The sequence below is a fragment of the Plecotus auritus genome, assembly GCF_963455305.1.
Source record: "Plecotus auritus genome assembly, chromosome: 4".
Classification (NCBI taxonomy): Eukaryota; Metazoa; Chordata; class Mammalia; order Chiroptera; family Vespertilionidae; genus Plecotus; species Plecotus auritus.
The window spans coordinates 25,673,461-25,698,217 of NC_137775.1; the positions used below are offsets into that span (position 1 = coordinate 25,673,461).

Below are 24,757 nucleotides of genomic sequence, written 5' to 3' on the forward strand. Positions count from 1 at the left end.
GGAATTCAATTTGCTCTGAAGCAGAAGTGAAATTATTAGAAGTCAAGCAGGATCCCTACTCTCTGATGGTCTGAGAATATCTGTGTCCCTGGAAATTATCTCATATATCATGGCCAGTTGAAGCTAGTCCTTGTGGGACTTCTATAAATGATACTGCTCAGGTGCAACCCTAATTCAGACTTATGTCTCTAGGGCCCTTTCTGTAATTTATAGGCCTCTGAGTTAGAGGTATTTTATCAAAGACAATAGACATTGTTTAAAAAAAAAAAAGTTCAGCAGCATGAGAAGATTGGCCAGGAGAATTTTCACCCATGATATTGTTTCAGATATTAAGCCATATGTCATAAATGAATTATCCCCAGAATTTTCAACAGGATTCTTTGGAGACCTATGGTTGTCATTCACAAAATCATTACATACAAGAAAATTATTGATCTCAATTTTAGTAGAGCTTTTGAAAAAAAAAAAATTAGTGCTGAAAGAATTCCTGGCAGATCCCTCCCATAAAACAGCTTCCTTCTACAAGATGTTGCAGATTAAGAATGCATTTATTTCCAACAAAGCACAATTGGGACATTTTCAAAATTCACTTTGGGCATAGGGAGAAACTGGTATTCCAAGGTTTATGGCTGCACCTGGTATGTATTTCAGCACTGGGCTTCCCTGGGCTGTCAGCCAGCACCCGGAGCTGGGATAGATACGGTCATATCGAGGGGACAGGATGACAGAACTAAGAAAGGCTTTTGATGATAAACTAAAAACTAAAAAAAAAAAAAAAAAGAAAGACAGGGAGGAAGGAAGGAAGGAAGGAAGGAAGGAAGGAAGGAAGGAAGGAAGGGAGGGAGGGAGGGAGGGAGGGAGGGAGGGAGGGAGGGAGGGAGGAAGGAAGGGAGAGAGAAAGGGAAGAGAAAGAGAAATCAATCAATGCAATTGGCTACTTAATCCATTCCCAAATAATCTAAATGCTTATATAATTCCAATTTCTAATCACCAAGTAAATTATATCAATGGGAGTTTGAGAGTATTACTGCTATTGGGTAATTTATACATAAAAATTAGGTTCATCATACTGTACTTTGGCATGTAGTAACTATATATAAAACACATAATGAATTCACATTTAGATAGAAGTCAGAAATATACCCGACATTAAAGACATAAAAACAAGAAAGTAAGTGTAGAATTTCATCAATAATGAAGAATTAAGTACCCATTGCTAATTAACAAAAATTGATTCTCAAAAGCAAGATACTTCAATCTATCGTCTTTAGATTCTAAAAAATATTCTCAAAAGTGGATTCCTTACTCAAACCTTTGAAGTGCATATAGTTTAAGTAATTTTTATTAACATTCCAATACAAGCAAATTTTTCAGCCTTTTCAATACAACATATAGTTTTGTATATTTTTCATTAGCAACTATTGCCTATATTGGATGATATACTAGGATCTAGACGTACAAACATGAATAACATATAATCTCTGCCCTCAAACATTTGTTCAAACTCAGATGTGCAAAATCCAAGAAAACTTAATCACACTTTGAAAAAGGTTTGAGGAATTAGCTAAAGGTATGCATTTAGATACAACTTCTTTTTAAAGTCTGAAAAGTAGATGCCTGTGTTGTTCTTTGCATCCAAAGATATTACTATAATAAAGTGAGCTATTATTTTTTTCTAGCAGTGAATTTATCAGTATCTAATCTTTGATAGAAAAGAAAATGGTGCTTTTGACAATGACTAGAGAGAAATTGGAATTCAGGACTCAAAAACCACATTCAAGATACTGTCTTCATCAGTATCCTGCTCGGTTAGTCTTAGGATCTCTTGGAGGCTAGAGATCTATGTCTTTATGTTATAGAAGCAATGCTGAAGGCAAACCAGTATCACACAGTATCATAAAATTACTTCCATTATGAAACTTTATCAGCCCCATGAGATTTCAATTCTGCCCGCCAAAAATTGATGCTGCCTTTAATATTTGGCTATATACCATTGTTAACTATCTGAAGGAACTCCCAAAAGATAAATTCCCTGTTAAATTCAGTTTTAAAAAGTATGTAACTGACCTTTATTCAACACTCACTATAATTCCAATGCTGTGCTAAATGCTTCTTATGTATTATATTATTTAATCTTCACAGTAGCCCAGTTAGGTGAGTACTATTATCATACCTATTTTACAGAAAGGTGAAAATTGATACTTAGGACAGATCAAGTATTTTTCCTAAAAATAAACAGCTAATGAATGACAAAGCTAGGATTGGAACTCAAGTCTTTTGTCTCCAGAGCCGAAGAGCCTAAGCACTCTACATACTGCCTCTAAAACTCATATGAATTATTTACTATGTGCAGAAATCTAAGAGCTCTCCTCCAGGTCATCCTATTGCAGTGAGAGAGACAAGAGGATTAGAGATCAGTGGCTTAAAGCAGGAGACTTTGCTAAGTACTCTATAGTAGATAGTGAGAAAGAATGGTGGGAAGACAGTAATTGATTCTGCAGATGGTTTCTGAAAGAAAAAAAAAAAAAACTCATGGAGGAAGCATGGTGTAAACCGGGCCTTGAAGCAGGTGTAACATTTTGAGTAACATTTTGGAGGTCACTAGAGACAGCACAGTCTGGTGTACTTTTGTGATTAAAACCCACAACTCCATAATAACTGAAAATGGACTGTCCCTATGGCCTTTAGCTAAGCATAGTCCTGCCATGAACACACCCTACTCTCAGATCAGTGTCTGATAAATTCCCTGTAGATTAGCTGTACCGAAAAGGACCTGGGTCAGAAAATCTCCACACTGCGCAGGCTGTAGATGAGGAACTGGCATAAGTCTCTAGGTTTTCAATTTCAAGAGGAAAAATCATGGTACATAACATAAAAGCTGAGTGAGACCATTAACAACACATGATATTTTTTAAAATGTTAGAACTGTACCCTTTTAACCTACCAAGAGTCCATTGGTTGAAACATGAATGAACTTTTAGGAAATTACATGCAGATTTTGATTATGTATCTACGCATATTTTTCTAGAGAGAGGACCCATCACTTAAACTCATATTTTAAAATGAATTATAGATTCAGAAAATATTAAGATCCATTGTAATGAGGAAAAATATATTTATGTACACATACTACATATATTATACAATATTTTGTGAAATTGTACAGGAATAGGCACTCACATTTGGTTAACAAAAATACAATAGAAAGGATGTGCTGGGAATTATGTGGCTTTGAGAACACCCTGTGCATGATTACTACCATCCAGATTTACTATAAATGAGATAAAATGAGAGGACTTCCTCTCCCTCCTTTGGTTGGCTATGTTCTTTTAGTTCGGATACATGGATCGTTGCATAATGCTAGCCTGTGCTTCTGCCCTGAGACAAAGAGAGAGCCAGGGCAGCTGGGTGAAGGCTGGGTCAAGGGGCTCTCTCCCATTGTCTGTGTCTGGGCTGGACTCACCAGCTGAACTTCCAACCCAAGTTCAACATGAAGGCCATCAAGGCACTTCCACCTGGTGCCTCTCTCATCAGAGTGGAAACAGTCCAGGTGTCCATGGTGGACTGAGAGGGAAAGAGCATGTGAAAGATAGAATCCATAATTTATCTTCTGTCCCTCTACCCTGCAACCCCACACACACGTGGGCTCAGCCATTGGGCAAAGTAAGCATTAAACCAGATATGGTATTATTACAATTGCAAAAGAAATCACTTTTAGTTTCATTTAAAATTGAATTCCCTTTGATGGAGTCCAGCTATGTATTAACTAGAGACAGAGAAACCTAATGAATAAAATAATTAACAATTGCTCCATAAAACTTCATATTTATTACATTTTATACTGTCTTACAGAAATTTACAATCATTTTCTTAGTCACTTATCACTAACACTTGGAGGAGGTCAGCATTTTTAACCACTTTTTATTATTTTAATGACTCTGAACTGTAAATAAGGAGCTGACAGAACCAGAAGTATTCCTTCCACCTGGTCCTATGGCCTCTTCTCAAACAAGCAACTGCAAAGGTGATACGTAACTTCACGATTCCTGCAATAGCAAAGGTGTTTGGGCAAGTATTGTGAAAATATTAAGAAGGAGGCTCAAATTTGATTTTCTGCTTGATAAAGTTTCTGCTGTTCATGGTGAGGTGGCTGTTATGTGGCATGTCCGTGGCCCTGATCCGAACACGGGCCTGCCCCTTGGGCAACAATGGATGTCCAGGCGTCTTGCTCCCAGAGCAGTGACTTGGGCAGGTGTAGGTCGGACAAAAGAGCTATATCTTCAGTCAGTAAACATAGCAGTGCTGTGGTTTCTCCAAAGGCTAAGGTCTTGTTCCTCTGAGACCTCCTGGGCTGGGACTCCTGCAGCATTACCAAGGAGACCACTTGGCTTGTTAAGGAAGAGCTCAGCCACTTCATTATCTCCTAGAGTCTTGCTTCTCTGTTTCATGAGCAATTAAAAATGAAAACAGACTATGTTCATGTTGTTTTTTCTTCCTGTATCCTCTGGTTTAAAAGAGTAATTAACTCTGACTCCTGTTGAATACCAGACTCAGTTTAGCAACATCATCCTGAGTATTTTAATCAAAGAAAGTGTCCAATAAATAGCACAGGAGTCAGGGGGAGATGGAGGCAAGGGGGGAGAAGAGAGGCAGGCGGGGAGGGGGGACCAACAGTTTCAAGCTGCCTTGTACGATAGCAAACCTGCTCTGCCAGATTTCCTCTGACAAATAGACTCTTGATTTAATTTTAAAACCTGTATTGGTAGTTCACTAAATGCCAGGTGTGTTATTATTGGGGAACAAAAGGATTGTTTTGTTCTTAGAGTAGATAGTACTTAAAAATTCAGACACAAAGAAAAATAAAGGTTTTGCTGTAGGGGATTTAAGGGTTTTATTTATTCCAAATTAAAATTCTAATAGGTTTTGTCACACAAGGGTGGTTATTTACTGTTTCATCTTTAAAGTCAAGATTATTCTTAAAACGACAAATATAAAGAGTTTGCAACACTAGAACAAACCGTCCCTGGGATAATGTGAAATTGCTGAGGGGATGCTCTTATAGGTAGACAGATGTGGTACCCTAGGTGGGAGTCGAAAACAGTTCCAGATTTCAACAGAACGGTATCATCGCATCCTATGCTCAGGTATGCATGAGCATTTCTGATTATTTTCTTCTTTTATTCAACCCTACCTTTTACTGATATTGTTCTCTGAGCCACTGTGAAAGCAGGTGAGCCTACAGGAGCAGAGCCGCCTCCCTGTGAGTGGGACACATGTAACTCTGGCTGTTCCCTGTGAGACACCCGTACGATCCAACCCGCTCACCCCAACCTCTCCCCTAGTGCAGGACACCCAACAGCATTGTCTTGTCTACATTCAGGCTGGCCTGGCTCCAACTTTTCCTGGGCTCTGACCCATAGATGCCTACTTAAAATCCCACTGCCCTCAGGACTAAGTCTAAATGTCAGCACAATTTACAAATCCTATTTTGATCTGACCCTGTTATACTTTCCAGCTTCACTTCCCATCATTACTCAACTATGCCTCTGTGCATCATCCCGTCTGAACTTCTCTCCAAGTCCCGAACATATCACCCATTCCTTTTTCATTCAACAAGTGTTCATTGAGTGCTTAACACATGCCAGGTGCTGGGAATACAGGAGATGAACAGAACAAATAAAAATCCCTGCTTTCTACTAGGGGAAACAGAAAATAGCTAAGTAAAATATGTAGTATATTAGACAGAGTTCCTCTTACAGCTCTTCAACATGTGCTCTTCCTTCTGCCTATTTTAATGAAATATATTCCTTCTCCATGGCCGGAACCCTTTGACTGCTCTCTAACTCACTTATTCCTTCTATCTCAACTTGGACATATCTTCCTCCTGAAAGATATTTCATTCAATGTCCATCTTCCGTGTCCCTCCTGTACAATTTCACAGCCCTCTATTTCTTCCTCTATCACAGTGTTTTCTCTCAAACCTGCCACTGCCTGATTCGATGTCCACATGCCCCTAGTCTGCAAGCTCCTGGACACCCACTTACCCTGTTGTATCCTCAGCATCCAGCAGGTTTCTGGTGTCCAGTGAACACTGTTGGGTGGTGGGAGGTTTGTTGGATGAGTAAGTAGGTGGGTAGATGGATGGGCCCATGAACACACTGGACATCTGCAGCCAGAAAGACAGAACCTGAGTAACACTGAGAGATCGGGGCTATTGGCAACAGCGAGTACACACAGAGAGCAGGGTGAAAACCTGACAGGCAAAGGTACTAGCACGCAGACCAGGGAGACCACCGAGCCAAGGCATGCACCCCCACTGTCCACTTAGTAGCTGCTCCTGCTGCTTGTAACATTCTTGCTACCCTACAGCAGGGTCCAACAAAGAACGAGAAGCATTGATTGAAAAATTTTTTATAATTATTTTCTTACTTTATATCTTATTAGAGGCCCCATGCACGAAATTCGTACAAGAGTAGGCCTTCGTTCCCCTGGCTGCTAGCATCGGCTCCCCTCTGGCACCCGGGACCCGGGCTTTCTTCCAGCCCCAGCTTCATCCGGAATGACATCTGGTCTAATTAGCATATTACCCTTTTATTATTATAGATAATTGACAAATCTATCTGATATATGTTATTTCTGGAGTCATTTACCTGTTCCTAACTGTCTATGAATGAGTAGTAGGAGAGTGCTTATTGCTATAATTTTAAAATCTCTTAGGCTTTTACTTAAGTCTAAGAATTTCATAACAAAAGATCCCAAGTCTGACTTCTATCAGCTATTGACCAAAATTTTAACAGGACTCATTTTCTTTTAGCAGTTACTTAAACTTTTGCAGCTACTGGACTTTCAGGTTTCGGAAATTATTTATTCAGTATCCACTCAACAAATATTTACTTTTCAAATGGCACTGTGCCACATGCTGGCACCAAGATGAATAAGATATGCTCCCTGCTCTCAATGGTAATTATGTATGGCAGCGGTCTCGGTCTCGACAGGGCATGTGTGTCCCTGGGGATACTCGAAAACTTCCTAAGGGGGCCATGGGCATGAATAGTGCTAACAGAACCCATTTTCAGGTCCTTAAACTGACCTGCCAGGAATGTGCTTGCAGGGCAGTCAAGCCAGTCCTACTTTTCCACTCCTTTCCCAATCACCCTGTCCCCACTTTATGAGACAAAGCTCTTACCCATGATGCGTGTTGCATATTGCTCCAGTTGTGCCAATATCACATACTACCTCCGTGTGAAAAAAAAACAAAGGAACAATGAAAATATTAAAGGAAGTCTCCCATGACTGAGGTACTATAACTCTCCCAGCCTTCTCATAAATAGATGCATCTCTAATACATTTTTATTCTTGAGCAAATTATTTTTTTCACATTTGTAATATAAGTGTATTTTGATTAGTTAGTTACAAATAACTATTGTATTATAAAATGCAAGCTGGAAAAACATTTACTACTTAGAGACTGAGGTTAGGAAAATTTGTTCAGTTAAAATTTCAATGCATATACTTATTTTTATTGCAGAGAAATGTGGTAGGGTGACAATAAAAGAATTTCACACATAAAATGTATTATATTACTATATAAAATAAAATCCTATTGGGAAATAGAGTGGAAATATAAATTCTAGAGGAAAAAGAATCAATTTATAATTTTCAACTTAAAGAAGAAATTATTCATGTGTTTTTTTCTATGAGTGATGAATGGGCATTAAATGCCATTGGTTTTTAGATTCCCTTAGATATATTTAATGTATAAAAGAATGTTATGACTTTACATTAAAATTCAATATTTACAAATATGCAGAACATTACATCTTTGTTACCATGGAAATTTGTGATTTTAGGTATCAATACTTTCAACAATAAAGGTTTTTTTAAATAAATAAAAGAAAATATTTTATATAATAAAGTATAGAAAAACAGCTAAAAATAATAATAAATAATAAAATAAAATAAAAAGTATAAGGAAAGCATAGTTTTTAAAAATTATTTTCAAGAGTAAATGAACAAACCTGTGAAGATCTCTGACACATGAGAGCAAGGCCCGTGAACAAAGTTGTTACCAGGTCTGTTAGGCACTGGGATAGAAAGAAGCTTGAATTGGGGTGTGGAGCTAGAAAAGGGAGCTGTCAGTTCTCTTTGGAGAACCAGGAAGGTCTTTCCTAACAAATGGTAGTGGTTTGATCTCAAAAAGAAGAAATGTGTGGCCCGGCTGGTGTGGTTCACTGGGTGAGCGTCGGCCTAGGAACCTACTGAAGTTAGTGAGCTCCTGAGGGCGGCAATTTTGTCATTAATCTTTGGATCCCCTGTGCCTGCCATAGCACCTGGCATAATAGTAGCACTCGATACATATTAGTTTATGTTTCAACCATTGATTAGGGACACAGCAGGAAATTCTGTCAAATAAACAAGCCACATTCTAGCAGCTTAGGAGTGTGGACTGAAGGAAGCCGTGCAATGAAAGAAAGGGGTAGACATAAGTGATATCATGTTGGAAGAACCAACTACCTCCTGGTCTCAGAGACTGATTGGGTGTGAGGACTGAGCGTGGAAGATGAGTTCTCCCCCAGTACAACCTAAATCTACTCAACTCATAATATTCAAACTGCAGGGTTTCTCACAATGAAACCAAATTTGGAGGGAAAGATTCCAAGTTGGGTTTACAAACTAACATCTAATTAAAACAAGCAACCATTGACTTTTAAAGCAGCGACTATCCATTATTTTTGGAGAAGTAAGCATCACTACAGGCATTCTTCAGTTTGTAAATTTCAGGCTTCTGAATATTTGGATGTGGCCCCACAGAGGAAATTCTTGGGAGGCAGCAAGAGGTGTGTGCAAAGCTTAGGTCTTGACAACTGGCAGGCCTGGGTTTAAGGCCTTCCTCAGCCACTCACTAGCTATGCAAACTCTCAGAGAAACCTGAAAGTACATTACCTATGAGTTAATGATGAAAATAGTAGAGTTACGTAAAGATTAAATGAGATCATGTAAACTGGGTGCTTCATAATTGTTAGTTCCGCTTCCCTTCTTTTCTTATTCTCTGAGATCCACTGAAGTACCCCTACTTCCAACACAGTTCTAGCCAAAACATACTTTTATTTATAGTGACTGCCCCCAGAAAGGTTCTGTTTATAATCGAGTGCTCCATTGTCTTTTATTCTGTGCCAGCTTCCAGGCCCACTCAATTGCTCTCCATCTCCCTGGTGCTCATCTCCAAATATGGTTTCGCCAGCAAATTTCAAAGTACCCTTTTATTCTGTTCTTTGGGAAGATTATTAATGAAGACGTTAAATCAGGCTGACATAAATAACAATGCTTAAAGCAATCCTCCAGACACTTTTGTTCTCCTCATCAGAGATATGGTGTCATTTATCATTAGGTCTTGTTACAGTTTTCCAGCCCCTTGAAAAACTCACATGAAGACACTCATTTCACTTGAATTAGTCTTGCAAGTGACCGCTCATGAGTTACGGAATTATAAGTCACCACAAGATAGAACATCTGTTACATCACACTAACCTATCACTCTCTTCCCTCATAAATCTTGACAGTCAAAACAAATTAGTCTAGCATGTTATTTCTAATAAACAGTCTCTTTTGTTGTGTGTGGCTCATGCCCAAAAGGAGATAATAGACCAGTTGATAAAAGTAACAAAATCTCATCACCGGTTCCAACATAGTCAAGTGATAAATAACAAATAATGACTCTTTGGCAAGGAGAGGAATGAATAGCAATAAAACAGTCCATACAGAAGGTCAGTATCAGACTCTGCCTCATGGAACTAAATTCTACAAAGTCCTGGAGAGAAATTGCTGTCTGGGTTCAGAACCAAATATAGTGACAGTTTTCTTGAACTTGCTTTTTCCTAATAGATCCTTGATTGTGTTACGCACAGAGGTTCTCTTTTCTCACTTCCTGGAAAAGTTGAACATTATATGGGTGGCTCCGTTATAGCAGCGGGGGCATAATGATGGACTATTTTTCTCTCTCTCTCCACTTAGTCTCCATGTTGTTTTCTTTGCTTCTTTCCCCTAACCTTTTCATTTCATTGTGGCACAATAACACAAATAAAATTTACCATGTTAACCATCTTAAGTGTGCATTTACATTGCTGTGCAGTCACCACCACCATCCCTCTCTAGAACTCTTTATATCTTGCAAAACTGAAGCTGTGCACCCATTAAATAATAACTCCCTATTCCCCCAGCCCCTGGAACCACCATTCTTTCTACCTTCATGAATTTAACTACTCTAGGTACCTCATATAAGCAGAATCATGTAATTTCTCCTCACTTTTAATGAGTGCTATCTTCCTGTATTTTTTTCTAAGTTTTATAACCCCCACTAGAAACAAAATGGAGAATGAATAAATGAACAAATAAGGAAGTAGAGCACAATGATTCCCAAGGGGCTAGATGAGTCCCATTCTACACGTATACACATCAAGTCAGTGGTAAGCCCATAATGTTTGCTAACTGGAATAAAACACTGGATTGTAAGAAATATTCATTATTTAAATAGTTAATGTTCAGACAAGCAGCATATTTAAGATAACAATAGGGTCAAAGGAGAGACTGAACATAGTAAAGGTTCCTACAAGGAAAGAAATATCAAGATAACTGAACAAGGAAGCAATTGTAGATTCAAACTGAGAACTAACGGGCTAAGTGCCAAAATACTAGGTCATAAAGATTACTGTCAGAGCTGTTCCTATCGCAGTGGTTTCCAAACTTAGTGTACATAGAAATTAATCAGTACAAACCCACCTACCCAACACTGTATTGACTGGGACTCAGAAGTCTGAGTATGTCATCAGCTCCCGAGGTGGTTTACGGAGAAGGTTTCTTATGCATGTTGAGAAACAATGGTGAGTGCAGTAGATCAGAGAGACTGTGAGGCCTGCCTCTATTTGGTTGAGTAGTATAATCTTGGTGTATCTCATGCACATAGCCCTATGGTATCCATTACTACCTATTTGTATCTGCTTCACTTTCTTTCTTCTACACTGAGTGTTGCCTGACCAAGCTAGCAAAAACAGTGGTTGAAGCAGGAGTGAATGACACCAGAAATAGAGCTTCATTCAGTCCTCCACCATAGGGCCAGCAAGGGCCACTATCCTGTCATCAGTGTAGCCTTAAGAATAGGCCCTGTGATCGTTTTATTTTGTGTTGCTTTTTCAGTCTGCCTCTTTGTTATCCAAGAGGGAAAATGCTGGCCTCAAGGAAGCTGTATTCAGCATGAAAGATCAGTATGTAGCTTCTCTCTCGTTTATAGCTTTAATTTTCTCTCTAGAATATGTCTGTGCTGGAGAATCACCACTGGCGATCTACAATTGGCATGCTTCGAGAATCCAGGCTTCTTGCTCACTTGCCAAAGGAAATGACGTAAGTAGTGCAGAGATGAAACACACTGATGTCCACGCGTTAGAGATAAGCTGCTTTCTCTAGGGCACACTTGAGACCCCCTGGGTTAATGGTAGGGAGCCAGCTAGCTGTGCTTCCTGCCTGCACTCTGCATTGTCTGTCAGAGGAGATTCATGTCAGGTACGGCAACCCAGAAACCAGAATCTCTCTGTGAGCTTTGAAAGGGCCTTGGATCGTCTATGACCTAACGTCAGGAAAAGGAGAATAAACAGCTCTCCCCTTTCACACTCTTCAGCATCAATACTCTGCTTTGCCAAATTCCTGTCTTTTATGTTAACAAAACTGTCCTCCTGTGTAGACCCAAATAATAAATGTTTATCAAAAAAGAACACAGGAGTTCTCAAGCTAGCTTTAAGACTAGTTCAATGAAGTTTGTTTCATAAATTGCCTGTCTCAGTGAAAATAAAAGTCAGAATTTTTTTTTCTAAAATGTCTTTTGTTAAGTAACTGAGTTGGCCCCAGCAATTTTTTCTCCATCAATTTACGTATTTTAAACAGAATGGGAAATACTAGTTTCCTGGTCTGCTGTGTTAGCCCGAGTATTTAGGCCTAGTCCTACTAAATCCAAGGCCAAGGCCCTTGCCTCACTGCATGCATGGCCCCAAGGTAGCTGCTGTACTGTCTACCTAGGACAGCACAAATTCTGATCTGTGTAATTAAAATGCACAGAACCCGAGGTAGCTAAGAGAGAAGTAAATAAACAGACCTCCATACCCTTCTTTCTGAAGTGCACACAGCTTAAGGTCAGTTTATGTCTCCCCATAGCACAGGCACTATGCTCTGGACTCCTTGGTTTATTCCTGGCCATCTGATATTATCTCATGCTGTTTCCTAGCACGCGGAGGAATGTTGACTTTGCAGGAAGAACTTCAGTCCTGATAACTTTTTACTCCCAGAAACTAAAAAGCAATCCTCATGCATGGGATCAAAACTTGTGCCTTTCACTAAAACAATAGATTGCAAAGATCAGGGAAATGCAAAAAGAACTACAAAGTAGAACAAGAAATCAAGCAAGAAGACGATGAAATGGGAGGTTAGTGGCAGGGTCAGCTAAAGAAAGGAAGGAGAAGGGAGGGAAGGAGAATGAGGACAAGAAAAAACAAAACAAGAGGAAAAACAGAGGACTTGTCCCGATAATGCCCACATTAATTCTCTGTGTTTCTTAGTTAGTATTTCTTTCCTAAGATACTCCTATTTATCCCTATGGATTCCAAATAAAAGTACCACATTTTTTATTTATTTGTGGAATGTCTTTGCTTTTGCTAAAAGAATAATTGCTATGCAATAATGTATGTGAAAGGGCTTTATAGTGAAATTTATAATCATCATAATCATGATTATTCCTTCTATCCTTGTGTAAATGCTTTAAAATAATTTTTCTGATTTTAAAAGTAAAGGTTAACTGTACAAACTAAGGAAAGTTCAGAAAAGAATTAGCTTAACCATAAATTTAAAAACTTATAGATTAAGCTACACTAAAAATTAAGACTTTATTTTACCAAAACACATCATTTTTAAAAAGTAGAAAGCCAAGCCATATTATGAAAGAAGATACTTGCAACACATAATTGCCAAATGACTACTATTGAAAAAATATTTTAAAACTCTCAGAATCAGTAAGCAAAAGGGAGACAACACTATAGAATAACAGAAATTTCACAAAAGAAGAAATATCAATGCCAAATAAAGACATGAAAACATGTCCTACCTCATTAGCAATCAAGGAAATTCATATTAAAACTATAAGGAGTTGCATGAGAACCCTCAGATTGACACTTTCGTTTTATTTTCCCAAAATATCCCATTTTCTCTATACCATTTTTTACTAATATATTGTTTCCCCATCGATTTCTAATGGTGCCTTAACCACTATCATTTTTAAGTTCCAGTATCTCTTTCCAGCCTACCTGGTTTTTTTTCCATTTATCAATCTTTCCATCCCACAATATCAGTCACTACTATGTCTTCATTATTATTGCTATTATTATGCTCTTTTCTTTCCCCATGAAAATCTTAATGTTTGAGCTTGTTTCAACTCTATAAAAGCATAACCCAAACTCCTGTGATTCTGTGAGCTTTTTTGTGTCCTCCTTGAAACATACATTTCTACTTGGCTTTTAGTTTGTCCACCCATGGGAACTGTGAGAATGTATGAACTACCACAACTTTGTTCACCCGAGGTTTTGATCACTCTCTACAGTTCTTGGTCTGAGGGCAGAAGCGATGGTGGGTGAGAAATTCACTCTTGCTCTGTGAGGGACTGAAACTTTGTGTAATAAACAATATCAAAGGCAGGAATGAGATTGCAAGCCACCTGTTGATGACAGAATCAATCACCCTCCTCAAAAGGATTTTCTCTCTGTGTGTGTTTTCTCTTTCATTCTTGTGGATGCAGACAGGATATTGAACAGCAACTGGGCTCCTTGATCTTGGCAACAGACATCAACAGGCAGAATGAATTTTTGACCAGATTGAAAGCTCACCTCCAAAATAAAGACTTAAGACTGGAGGATGTACACGACAGGCACTTTCTGCTTCAGGTAAACAACAACAAAGCCAGTGTTCTTGCTGAGTAACAATACTTAGGGGCACGATCAATAATTTTAGCACTTTTGAGAAGGAGTATCTCCCACGGTATAAGTTAGAGCAGTGACCTACTTTGTTAAAAGCTTTGAGACACATGAAATTCTTAAGTGGTTTCCAAGCAAGCAAAATCTGGGTTTCGTGTCAGTAAGTTGATAATATCTCACTCTTCCTGGTTTGCTAACTGCTTCACCACAAAGTAGCCACCCCTCTGGGCAGTTGCACACAGTAAGAATCTACCACATTCTGTTGCTTGATGTAAAATTGACCACTGTGATACCTGTACAGTTTTAAAACGCTGTTTCTATAACACAAAAGTATATTATGTTAACTATGGTACAAATAAAAAAATTAAGAAGCAAGTAGCCTTCCTTTACCTAAAACCTATTTAATCAAGCCCTGCTTTACTTAAAGCCATTACTGTCTAAAGTCATATTTTCATCTGAGGCTCAAACATGTTTACCTAGTCTTAGCATTTTTAGGCTCCAATAATTAAATTGTTTCAACTGAATAAATTAAATCATATCAAACCCACCCCTTTCTATGTCATTCTATGGCAAGAAGCCACTTGCAACATGAGAAAAAGAGGAGGAGTGGACACCAGAAGTAGAACTCTGAGTTGGTATCAAACCAGGGCCTTCTTCTTGATCTTCCATTTTCTTTTGTCTTCCTTTTGGCACAAAAAAACTGAATGGATGGACTCTGGACTCATCTAAATAAACCAACTTTAACAAGGGAGATGGCGCTGCAGGTGGCAGACTGAACTGTGCAGTCTTTTCTGCTCCAGGCCTCCATGCTGCCCCCTAGCTGTGCAAAGTGCCCCATCCTTCCCAGAAAATGCTCTCCTCCCAGCTGCAGCCCTGTATTTTCTTCCTTCTTCCCAAATTAGTCTTCTCTTCCCTGAGTGCCACAGAGATCAACCACGGTCTGATTTTAGAGACTCGAGCCAAGTTGTCAGTAGCTGAAAGATTTGGCCTGAGCACTTGCATTTCAAAGGGAAAGGTAGCTAACACAAAAAAAAAAATCCCTAAAGGGCAAAATTTGGAGGGGACTTCTGCCTCTTACCTACTCCCACATGTACTGGTGCCCCCGTTAACCAGGAAATAGAGAAGCAACCAAATCTGCAATTTTATATAACCCAGGCTCTCCCAGACCCCAGCACTGTAAGCAGCTCTACACTCCCAGGGAACTGGGTCAAAACAAACAGACCTTGCTGGTGGGCAAGACATACCACAGGAGCCCATCTAGGCTGTGGTCTCTCTGCAGCTGGTGGAAAGGGGCAGAATCTACTTCTCTGGGAATTCAAGGTAATCCTCCTAGGATTAACATCACTGAGAAAGTGACATCCCAGATCCAGGCCAGTTTGAGGCAAGCCAAGAGGCCTTGATTTAGTTCTGCAAATAAAACACTCCTAGCTTGATATGACCTAGCTCCCTGGCTGGCATTCTGAGCTTGCTCACACACACAGACACGGGAACATAAATGCAAACACACATCATTTAAGTGATGTATGTGGTTGGCCATGTTGGCCACTGTGAGAGTGAGGTCCAAATGATCTCACTTGAGCCTGGCTCGGGCCCCGGTGGCCTCCCTCCCTGGGAGAGGTGGGGCAGCAGAAGGATCCAGGCCCTGGCTTTCCTTGGCCAGCACACCCCAAGTCTCCTCCAGAAAGCTCCGTGTCCTTGGACGGTGGCTCTTCTCTCCTTCTCACTGCTATAAAGTGGGAATTCTGAATGAAGGGTTTGTGTGTGGTGAAGAAGTGTTGTTTCCTGAAGAGACACATCAGGGAGGCCCTGTGTGGACATGGGCCTGGCACCACGAGGCACTCTGGCGGGTTGCACAGCCCCCTGGGCTTGGGGTGTATTTGCTGCTGAAGGATCACTCTCTGACAGTCTCTGCCTGCCCTGTCACTTCTCAGATTGCCTTGAAGTGTGCTGACATTTGCAACCCCTGCAGAATCTGGGAGATGAGCAAGCAGTGGAGTGAAAGGGTCTGTGAAGAGTTCTACAGGCAAGGTTAGTTGCAAGCCTACAGCTGCGTTTTCACAGCCCCTCCTCCTTTCAGGCATTTGTCCTAATAAAACAGGAAGTGGCTAATCTATCGTGACATTTGTTCTTTCATCAACTCTTATTATCCTAACCTTTCTCTAACTCTCTTGCAAACCATCCATTCCTTTTTTGGAAATAACTTCAAAATAAATAACATTGACTTATGACAGAAACAGGTAGTAATGAGGTGCAATAAAAGTGAGTGAGAACGGAATATATATATTTTTTTTAATGGTTTCCCTCTGTGGATATAAAAAAGTGAGGGACAGTTTGATTTTTACCCTGACCTTCATTTTAATGAGCTGCCACAGCCTAAAACCTAAATGCTGTTTGCGGTCAATGTTTTCCACTCTGACAGAGGCCTTAACTCCTTTTGTGTTCCTTCCCCTCACTTTCTCAAATAAAGCTAATAATGAAATAGAGCATCGCTAACCAAGAATTAATTTCATCCTCTCACATAGATACACGAAAAGTCAAATGGCCCCAAGTTAGGGTATAATTTTTAAGAGACCAAACTCATTCGGAAATAAGGCCCTGAATTCGAGCAGGACCTTGCCGTTGGGTGGGATATCAGCCTTTAAACACAGTATGTTTCTCCAGGCCCGGTTTCAGTGCTCAGGATGTTTGTTCAGGCAAACAGAGCCCTGATGTTAGTGACGGGATCAGGTGTGAGAGGTTGAGAACAAATAAAGCCTGAAGTGTCCCACATACCAGCTCTGTGGGGAGGTCAAGTAGCAACAGTGAGCCTTTTAGAGAAGCCTCCACCTCAAGATGTGTCAGTGACATTGTAATGGTCCCAAAGACAGAAGACAAAGCAGAATGGATTAGGTTGTGTGGGGCCAAAAGGCTCTGCTCACCACCTCTTTAGCTCAGAGGAAAAGTGCTCATGTGGCTCCCACAATCTGTGTCATTTCACTGCAGTTGGGTGTAAGTGGTTACAAATCAAAAGGTCAGTTCTAGTTGCCCGTGATATAAAATCTCCCCTGAGGGAAAAACAAAGGAAAATAGGATGAAATTGGAGCAGAGAGGTTTCAGATTTTATAAGATAAATACTTTCTTTACCGTGTGATATAGAAAATATTGGAATAGCATAGTGAGAGGAGGGCTAGGTTCTTCATTCTTGGAAATCAAGCAATGGGAAAGAGAAGAGATTCCCCTCTGTCCCTCTTGGTTTTGACTCAATCATGTGCTCCTGTTGGCATTGATTGCCCTTCCTTTGCTTAGCCTGCACCCTTATTTGGACTATGAGCAACTCGGGGACCATGTCACCTGGACAGATTGTAAGGTCCACACAGTTGGTGAATCAAAGTTCTTGTCTAAGTGCAGCGTAAATGGGATCAACCAAGAAAAATAATCTGTAAGATCTCTGCCAAAAACTGGTTGTTGTTCGCAGAGTATATGCATGTGCAGCCTCATAAGAGGAACAACCTAGAACATCTGTAACTCTGATCACTAAAGGTGAGCTTCCAGGCCCTTTGCTCTGGAATGTCTCCTGGCAGAGAGAGAAGAATAGAGAGGGCATTTTGGGTCCTTGTTATTTAACTAAAGGCCCCATGCAAGAAAATTCGTGCACTGGGAGGGGTGGGGGGTCCCTCAGACCAGCTTGCGTCCTCTCGCAGTCTGGGACCCCTCGGGGGATGTCCACCTGCCAGCTTAGGCCTGCTCCCTGGGCAATAGGGCCTATGCTGGCAGTTGGACATCCTTAGCGCTGCCGAGGAGGCTCGCAGCCTGAGTCAGCCCAGCTTGTGGCTGAGTGGAGCTCCCCCTGTGGGAGCGCACTGACCACCAGGGGGCAGTTCCTGCATTGAGTGTCTGCCCCCTGGTGGTCAGTGCGCATCATAGCAACCAGTCATTCCTGATCGTTCTGCCATTAGGGTCAATTTGCATATTACCCTTTTATTATATAGTATTGCTTGTTGGTCTAAGTTCAGCCAGTTTAAGAGGAGAAAGCAGACTCTTGCCATCCAAACTACACGGCTTTCAGTTTAGGATTTGGGCTTCATAGTCCCATCCAAAGTATCTTCAATAATTCGTGATGTTGAGCAAAGGAAATCCCCTGAAATCAAGGTGGAGGACAGAGAGAAAGAAAGATGAAATTAGGAAAACAGTGTTAAATTCTGAGAATGGGGGTTAGGATTCTACCCCTCTTTTTGATGCCTTAAGGAAGTAGAATCTCTGTCCTGTTGGAAGTACAGATTAACTAACTAGAGGCCCCATGTAGATTAGAGTTAGACAGAGTGAAAGTAGTGCGGGAAAGGCAAGAGAAGAATAAACAGGATTTGATGCCTCAATGTGGAGGGTGAAGGAAAGGGGAAAATTAAATTCGTCCAAAGTGTTAAGATTGGTTGAAAAACCACTATTAACAGAAACAGGAAGGTAAGGAGTAGAATTGGTTCTAGGGGAATTCAATTCAATTTTAAACAGTGGCATGCCCTGTCCTCAGAAGGCTATCATCATCGGGCTTCCCTGAGCTCCTCAGGTTAAGCCAGAGTGATTGCCCCACATCATTCCTGAGAATCGCCAGGGCACAGACACCAGGGGAGGCACAGCTACAGTCTTAGAGAAAATGATGGAAATGTGGCATCTCTGAGGTTCTACGTCAGTGGTTAAGTGCAGACACTCTGGAGCCTGACTTCCTAGGTTGGAACCCAGGCTCCCCTCTTTACTAACAGTGTGACCTCGGGTCAACATACTTCCTTTCCCTGCATCTCAATTTCTTTATCTATCAAATGGGGATTATAATGAGGTGGTTATGAGTATTTAAATAATTAGTTAATTGTAAGTAATTAATTAATTACATAGGTAAAATGTTTAGGGCAGTGCCTGGCACACTGTAAGTGAGCACATATAAATGTTGTATTTTTAGCTCCTCTAGTTTGGAGAGGCACATTCATATCTGTAAACCCAGCTGCTCTCTGAGGACCAGCTTATCTACTAATTAACCAGATTGTTTTTCCCAATGCAGCAATTACCCACAATTTTTTACCCTCAGGAAGAACCAATAAAAGTATTTTGATAAAGTTTTGCATGATGCATTTCTCCTTTGGTTTTCTAGCTAACATAGGGATTAAAAAGAACTATCATTCTGACCTTTATACTTTTTTAAACCTTCAGTTATGTTAGGTAAAAGTCTAAGGAATGAGAATGAAAAGTATCAGACCCTTATTTCTGATAAATTTTGTAGCTGCACACTGAGATGCTCTTCAAATGAGACCTCCTGGTTCCTGGCCTCCATTTCCTACCTACTTACCATTTCTGGTTTTTCAGGTGAAACCAGACGAGGGTCAGGAAGAGTGAAAGGTGGGGGAGAAGCATAAAATCTGTTTTCTTAACCTGTAACTTAAAGCCAGAACTTGCATTTCAGGTTAGGAATGCCCATTAGTCGTGTCCTTGTTTTTATAGAGCTTGTTCAAAAGTTTACTTTAGTCCCAGAGCACAGCTATTTACAACAAGCCTATTATAAATGGCCATTGACACTCTGATATTTTAAATTTTCACAGAAGCTACCAGAGCAAGACAGGGCAAATGGAAGCAAAAGGCTTCCTAAGGATAACAAGGCAGAGAACAGTCATTCACAAGATCACTTTTTACAAATAGGTTGATAAAACCATCAACACTCATTTGCATAAGTTCTAGATTACCAATGTGTTTCTTCTTTCTTCTTAGGTGACCTTGAACAGAAATTTGAACTGGAAATCAGTCCTCTATGTAACCAACAGAAAGATTCAATCCCTAGTATACAAATTGGTGAGTTGAATTCAATTTTAATTTTAAAGGAACATTTTCGGTACCTCTGCCAAGAATCACAAAGAAAAGACTATCTACACAGTGTTTGAAATACCCAAACTAGAGTTTTAATCAATGCCCCTGTGAATGACTGAGTCCAAATAAACATCGTAATCATGACTAATCGTAATCATACTGGCTAATTACCAATTGAGAAGTAATGAAAAATTGGGTGAAGGCTTTATTATAAACCTTAACTAACCTTTATTAACTTCATTAACTAACTTTTATTAACTTCATATTTCTGAATTAAATCAAAACCAAATAGAGTAGAAGGAATGTAATAAGAATCAACTATTTGCTGCTGAAGAGCGGATTAGTTCATATTCTCTTTAGGACTTAAAGGGTGGGAAGTCAGCAGAATCAGCCTTTAGGATCCTTCCAGTTTGGATAACTATGACTCATCACCAGCATTCAATCTCCAGAGCCCAGGCCCAGACACATCCGGGCCCTGCCAGCCATGCTATGCCTTGTGGCCAGGGTTTCTGTTTCTCTGCTCTCCTTCAAAACTTACCTTCAGTCTCACTCTCTTAAGACCACACTCTCAAGTATCCATTGTACTGAACTGTTAAACTGTGATGTTAATGAATCTAAAATAATAGTTACTTTAAAAAGTTATATATAAGATTGTTAAGCAAAGCAAACTGGAAATTTTAGGCACTTTAGGGGGCAAATATTTTTGACCCAGTAAGAATTTCCATCACTCCTTAAACACTCTACTAATTTCATTTACGTATAAAGCACATCTTTCTTTTCCTTACAATTCCCTCCAATTAAAACCACTCAGAACTTTAACATCCTATCTAATAAAATAGTAATATGCAAATTAACCATCACTCCGCTACACCCACAAGCCACGCCCACCAGCCAATCAAGAGATAGTATGCGTATTAACCCAACCAAGATGGCTGCGGCACAGAGAGAGCAGGAGGCTTGAGTTGCCCCCAGTGATGGAGGAAGCCAAGCTTTCTACACACCCTGGCAGGCCCAGGCCTCCACTCAAGGCTACAAAGTTTCAATTATAGAATATAAATAAATCCCAACAAAAATGGCTGCGGCCACAGAGCAAGCAGGAGGCTTGGCTCCGCTCAAAGCTACAAAGTTTCAATTATAGAAGATAAATACATCCCAGATACCAGGGCCTCCACTTGGGTTGCTGGGGGGCATGGCTGGCCTGCTAACCACCACAGGCCCCTTGCCCAGGCCACCCCACATCCCAAGGGAACCCCCACCCTGATCCAGGACACCCTTCAGGGCAAACCAGCCAGCCCCCACCTGTGCACCAGGCCTCTATCCTATTCAATAAAAGAGTAATATGCAAATTGACCATCACTCCAACACACAAGATGGCTGCCCCTATGTGGTCAAAGATCCTGCCCCCATGTGGACACAAGATGGCCGCCACAAGATGGCCAGCAGAGAAGGGCAGTTGGGAGGGACCAGACCTACAAGGGAGGGCAGTTGTGGGTGATCAAGCCAGCAGGAGAGGGCAGTTGGGAGGGACCAGGCCTGCAAGGGAGGGCAGTTGGGGGCGATCAAGCCTGCAGGGGAGGGCAGTTGGGGAGGACCAGGCCTGCAGAGGAGGGAAGTTGGGGGCGACCAGGCCTATAGGAAAGGGCAGTTGGGGGGGACTCAGGCCTGCAAAGGAGAGCAGTGGGGGGGGGGGGCAGGAAACAGGCCTGCAGGGGAGGGCAGTTAGGGGTGACCAGGCCTGCAGGGGAGGGCAGTTAGGGGCAATCAGGCTGGCAGGGGAGTGGTTAGGGGGTGATCAGGCTGGCAGGCAAAAGTGGTTAGGGGCAATCAGGAAGGCAGGCAGGCAAGCAGTTGGGAGCCAGCAGTCCTGGATTGTGAGAGGGATGTCCAACTGCCCATCCCTCTTGGGCAGTCGGACATCCCTCGAGGGGTCCCAGAGAGAGAGGGTGCAGGCTGGGCTGAGGGACACACACACCCATGCACAAATTTCGTGCACTGGGCCTCTAGTCTATAATAATAAAAGCATAATGTGCTAATTAGACCAAACAGCCGAACAACCTTCCAGCCATCCTTCCGGACGAAGCTGGGGCTGCGAGGGCTGAAGCAGCCACTGCAGCTGTGAGGGCCAAACCCCCTGCATGAATTTCGTGCATCGGGCCTCTAGTTTTACTTATAAGCAATGGCCCTGACATATACCAGTTCATGTTTCTCACCAGAGTCCACAGGCCTCAGACAGCTTAGTGCATTCACAATGTTGCAGACCTCAAAGCCTCAAAGCTTAGTGCCATGACACTGGGAGGGAAAGGGGCACCAGAAAAAAGATAAGCTTAAAATTGAGAAAACCAGAGCAAGTTAAAATGATATGCTTACAGTCGGAAAGAGATTAACCAAAGAACTTACATACTTATATGTATAGCCCATGGACACAGACAATAGTGTGGTGGAAGCCTGGGAAGGAGGGGGGGGAGGGGCTGGGCAGAGGAGAGTAAAGGGGGGGAAATAGGGGGCATCTGTAATACTGTCAACAATAAAAATATTTCTTAAATGATACGCTTACAATCACTGAAGGTCAAATAAAATCCTCAGTCCCACAAAATATGATGAAGTAATCTTAGGGAAATAGGGACAACATTAATCTAGTTACAAAGAATCGAATGGAATCTACAAACATTAAAATAGATATGTTGGAATTATGAGATTACTGGTTGTCCTTTTTTTCCTTAATATTGTTCTGTTGTTTTTACAATTAAAGTGATTCCTACCCAAAAAAGGTAAAGGGGGTGTTATAAAAAATTGAACCCAGGAAGAATCTGAGGCAGGTGAAGCCACAGCATTGCTGGGAGAGAGGAGGAGGAGCAACGTTAACAGAAATGCAGCTTTGGCCTCCCCGGATCCAGCTCCCTCCTGTCGAGGTTCCCTAAATGTGATTCAAAAGGGATACTCCCTGACCAAACTCCTAATCCACTGACCCACTTCGTTAAGCTCTGGATAGAAAAAACTTGCCAGGCACCTGTTAAAGACACTTGGAACCACCAAAGAGAAACATTCACATTGTTAAGCACACAACCTGGATTTTCACGATGAAGCTGATTTCAGAGATTCTATCCTGTTGTCATGAGAACACATTTATTTTGTCAGATCATATGTCCTGATTTTCAGCTCAGGAAAATGTGGTTACCATAGATACCTGTTTTTAAAATGGGATGGGGACTAAGTGACTAGGCAAATCCCCTGGATGCTACACCAGCACACCAATAATAAGGAGAAAAAGAAGGTGATTATAAAACAATCCTTAGTACATATATTTTTCTCTGTCTCTGTTCCACATCTCCCAGCTGTGTAGGTTCAGGGTTGGGAGGTGTGGTGTGTAGAGCTAGATCAAACTGAACTGGAAAAATCCAAACAAATAAATAGAGTCCAATGGGGGCTGCGGGCCTCAGTGTCCCAGATAAAGGTTTTCCCAGTGGGTCTTAAGTAATGCAGCAATTTCCTCTGTCTTGGTTCCCCTGGGACTGAAAATGTCCGCTCTCTTTTTCCAGTCCCAATCCACATGGGAATTTCCTGAGTGCCATCCCAGGTTTAGATCTGATTTTCTGTTGAAGTAATTCATATTCACCCAAGTGGAACTGGGACTTCCTGTCTCCCCACCCCATCCACCCCCTGCTCTCCTCTTTCCATGAAACTGTACATTTTGAAAAGAAGATAAAGAATGGAAAGAATCTCTGATTGGTGAAATCTGTAGAAAGATGAGGAGAAGAGGCTTTCCTTCAATCCTTGTTTGCTCTGAGGCCACCATCTCTCCTTTCCCCCATTCCCACCCCTTCAAGAGGACAGTATCCTGGCAAAGTCCCTCCACCGTTTGCGCAGCAGAGGGAGGTTCCCACATCGGATCATGAGTTTGAAATGAAAGCCTGCCCTTGTTTGAAAAACTGCCTCGTTTTAAATCTGTCGTCCAGACTTTAAAATGGCTTTCCTATCTACTGTAAGAGATTTATACAGGACAAGTGGAAGCACAGAGGTGTAATTCTGAGGAGTATCTTCAGGAAGAAAATGAGTTGATTTTTAAGTATTGGATTTTAAAATGTTAGATTTGTACTGTTTTTATATTTAAGGTAAACTTGGTAAATATTTACATCTAAAATGATATAGTATTGCAAACTATCTTTTTAGATATATAATCTTTGTTAAGATGAAAGATATTAGAAACTAGATATGGAGATTGTGAAGGAGGTGAAGAAAATCCAAGAATAGGAAGTAAGAAAATTCAAGAATGAAATCCATACTTACTCACTCCCTACATAACCTTAGTAAAATACAGACATAAAATCGCTGGCTTAACTTTCCTCCTCGGTTTGGGTTATCTAAGATGATCTCTCATAATATTTAAATTATATTTCACCTAAGATGAGATAATGCAGAAATGTACGGTAACATTCTGCATTGCTACATCCTCTTCCCATCTCTATAGCATCCTCAAAGGCCAAAGATCTACTCTTTGTCCAATGAAAAGATAATCAAATCAAGCCTCATAATTCACATGCTTGTACACATACAGGGTGAGTCGGTGGAAGATTATTTTGCTGAAAAACACTTGCCTTTTCTCCCCACACCTACATTTCAAGGAAATAACAATAAAACCTAAATATGTGTATGTTTGTCATCATTCTAATAATTCCTGCCTAGACTGAAAGTTATCTTTACTTTCATAAATCATGTTTAATACGAAACACACATTAAGAGTGAAATATGATTAGAAAGCAACAAGTCTAAAATAATTAAGAGAACAGGCATGCAAAAAAAAAAAATCTGATATCAAACAGTCTTATCTAATTAAACCAAGACTTTTATATACGTAAAAATCTGTATTGAAGATGAACTTTTATTTACCTACTGTTAGTTGTTTAACACAATTGAAAGTAAGACAAAACTATGAA

The 24,757-nt window shown here is 40.7% G+C and overlaps 1 protein-coding gene across 3 annotated transcripts in view; it reads left to right on the top strand.

Annotated features, from left to right (window-relative positions):
• PDE7B (phosphodiesterase 7B) overlaps positions 1-24,757 on the top strand; it is a gene marked incomplete at its 5' end in the record, with an annotated part of 281,891 nt that overhangs the window by 252,732 nt on the left and 4,402 nt on the right. For all 3 annotated transcript variants that reach the window (XM_080664507.1, XM_080664506.1, XM_080664508.1), the window contains 4 exons: positions 11,303-11,394; positions 13,829-13,973; positions 15,935-16,031; positions 19,731-19,811. In XM_080664507.1, the coding sequence (XP_080520633.1) occupies positions 11,303-11,394; positions 13,829-13,973; positions 15,935-16,031; positions 19,731-19,811 (415 nt within the window). The remainder of the gene's footprint in view (positions 1-11,302; positions 11,395-13,828; positions 13,974-15,934; positions 16,032-19,730; positions 19,812-24,757) is intronic.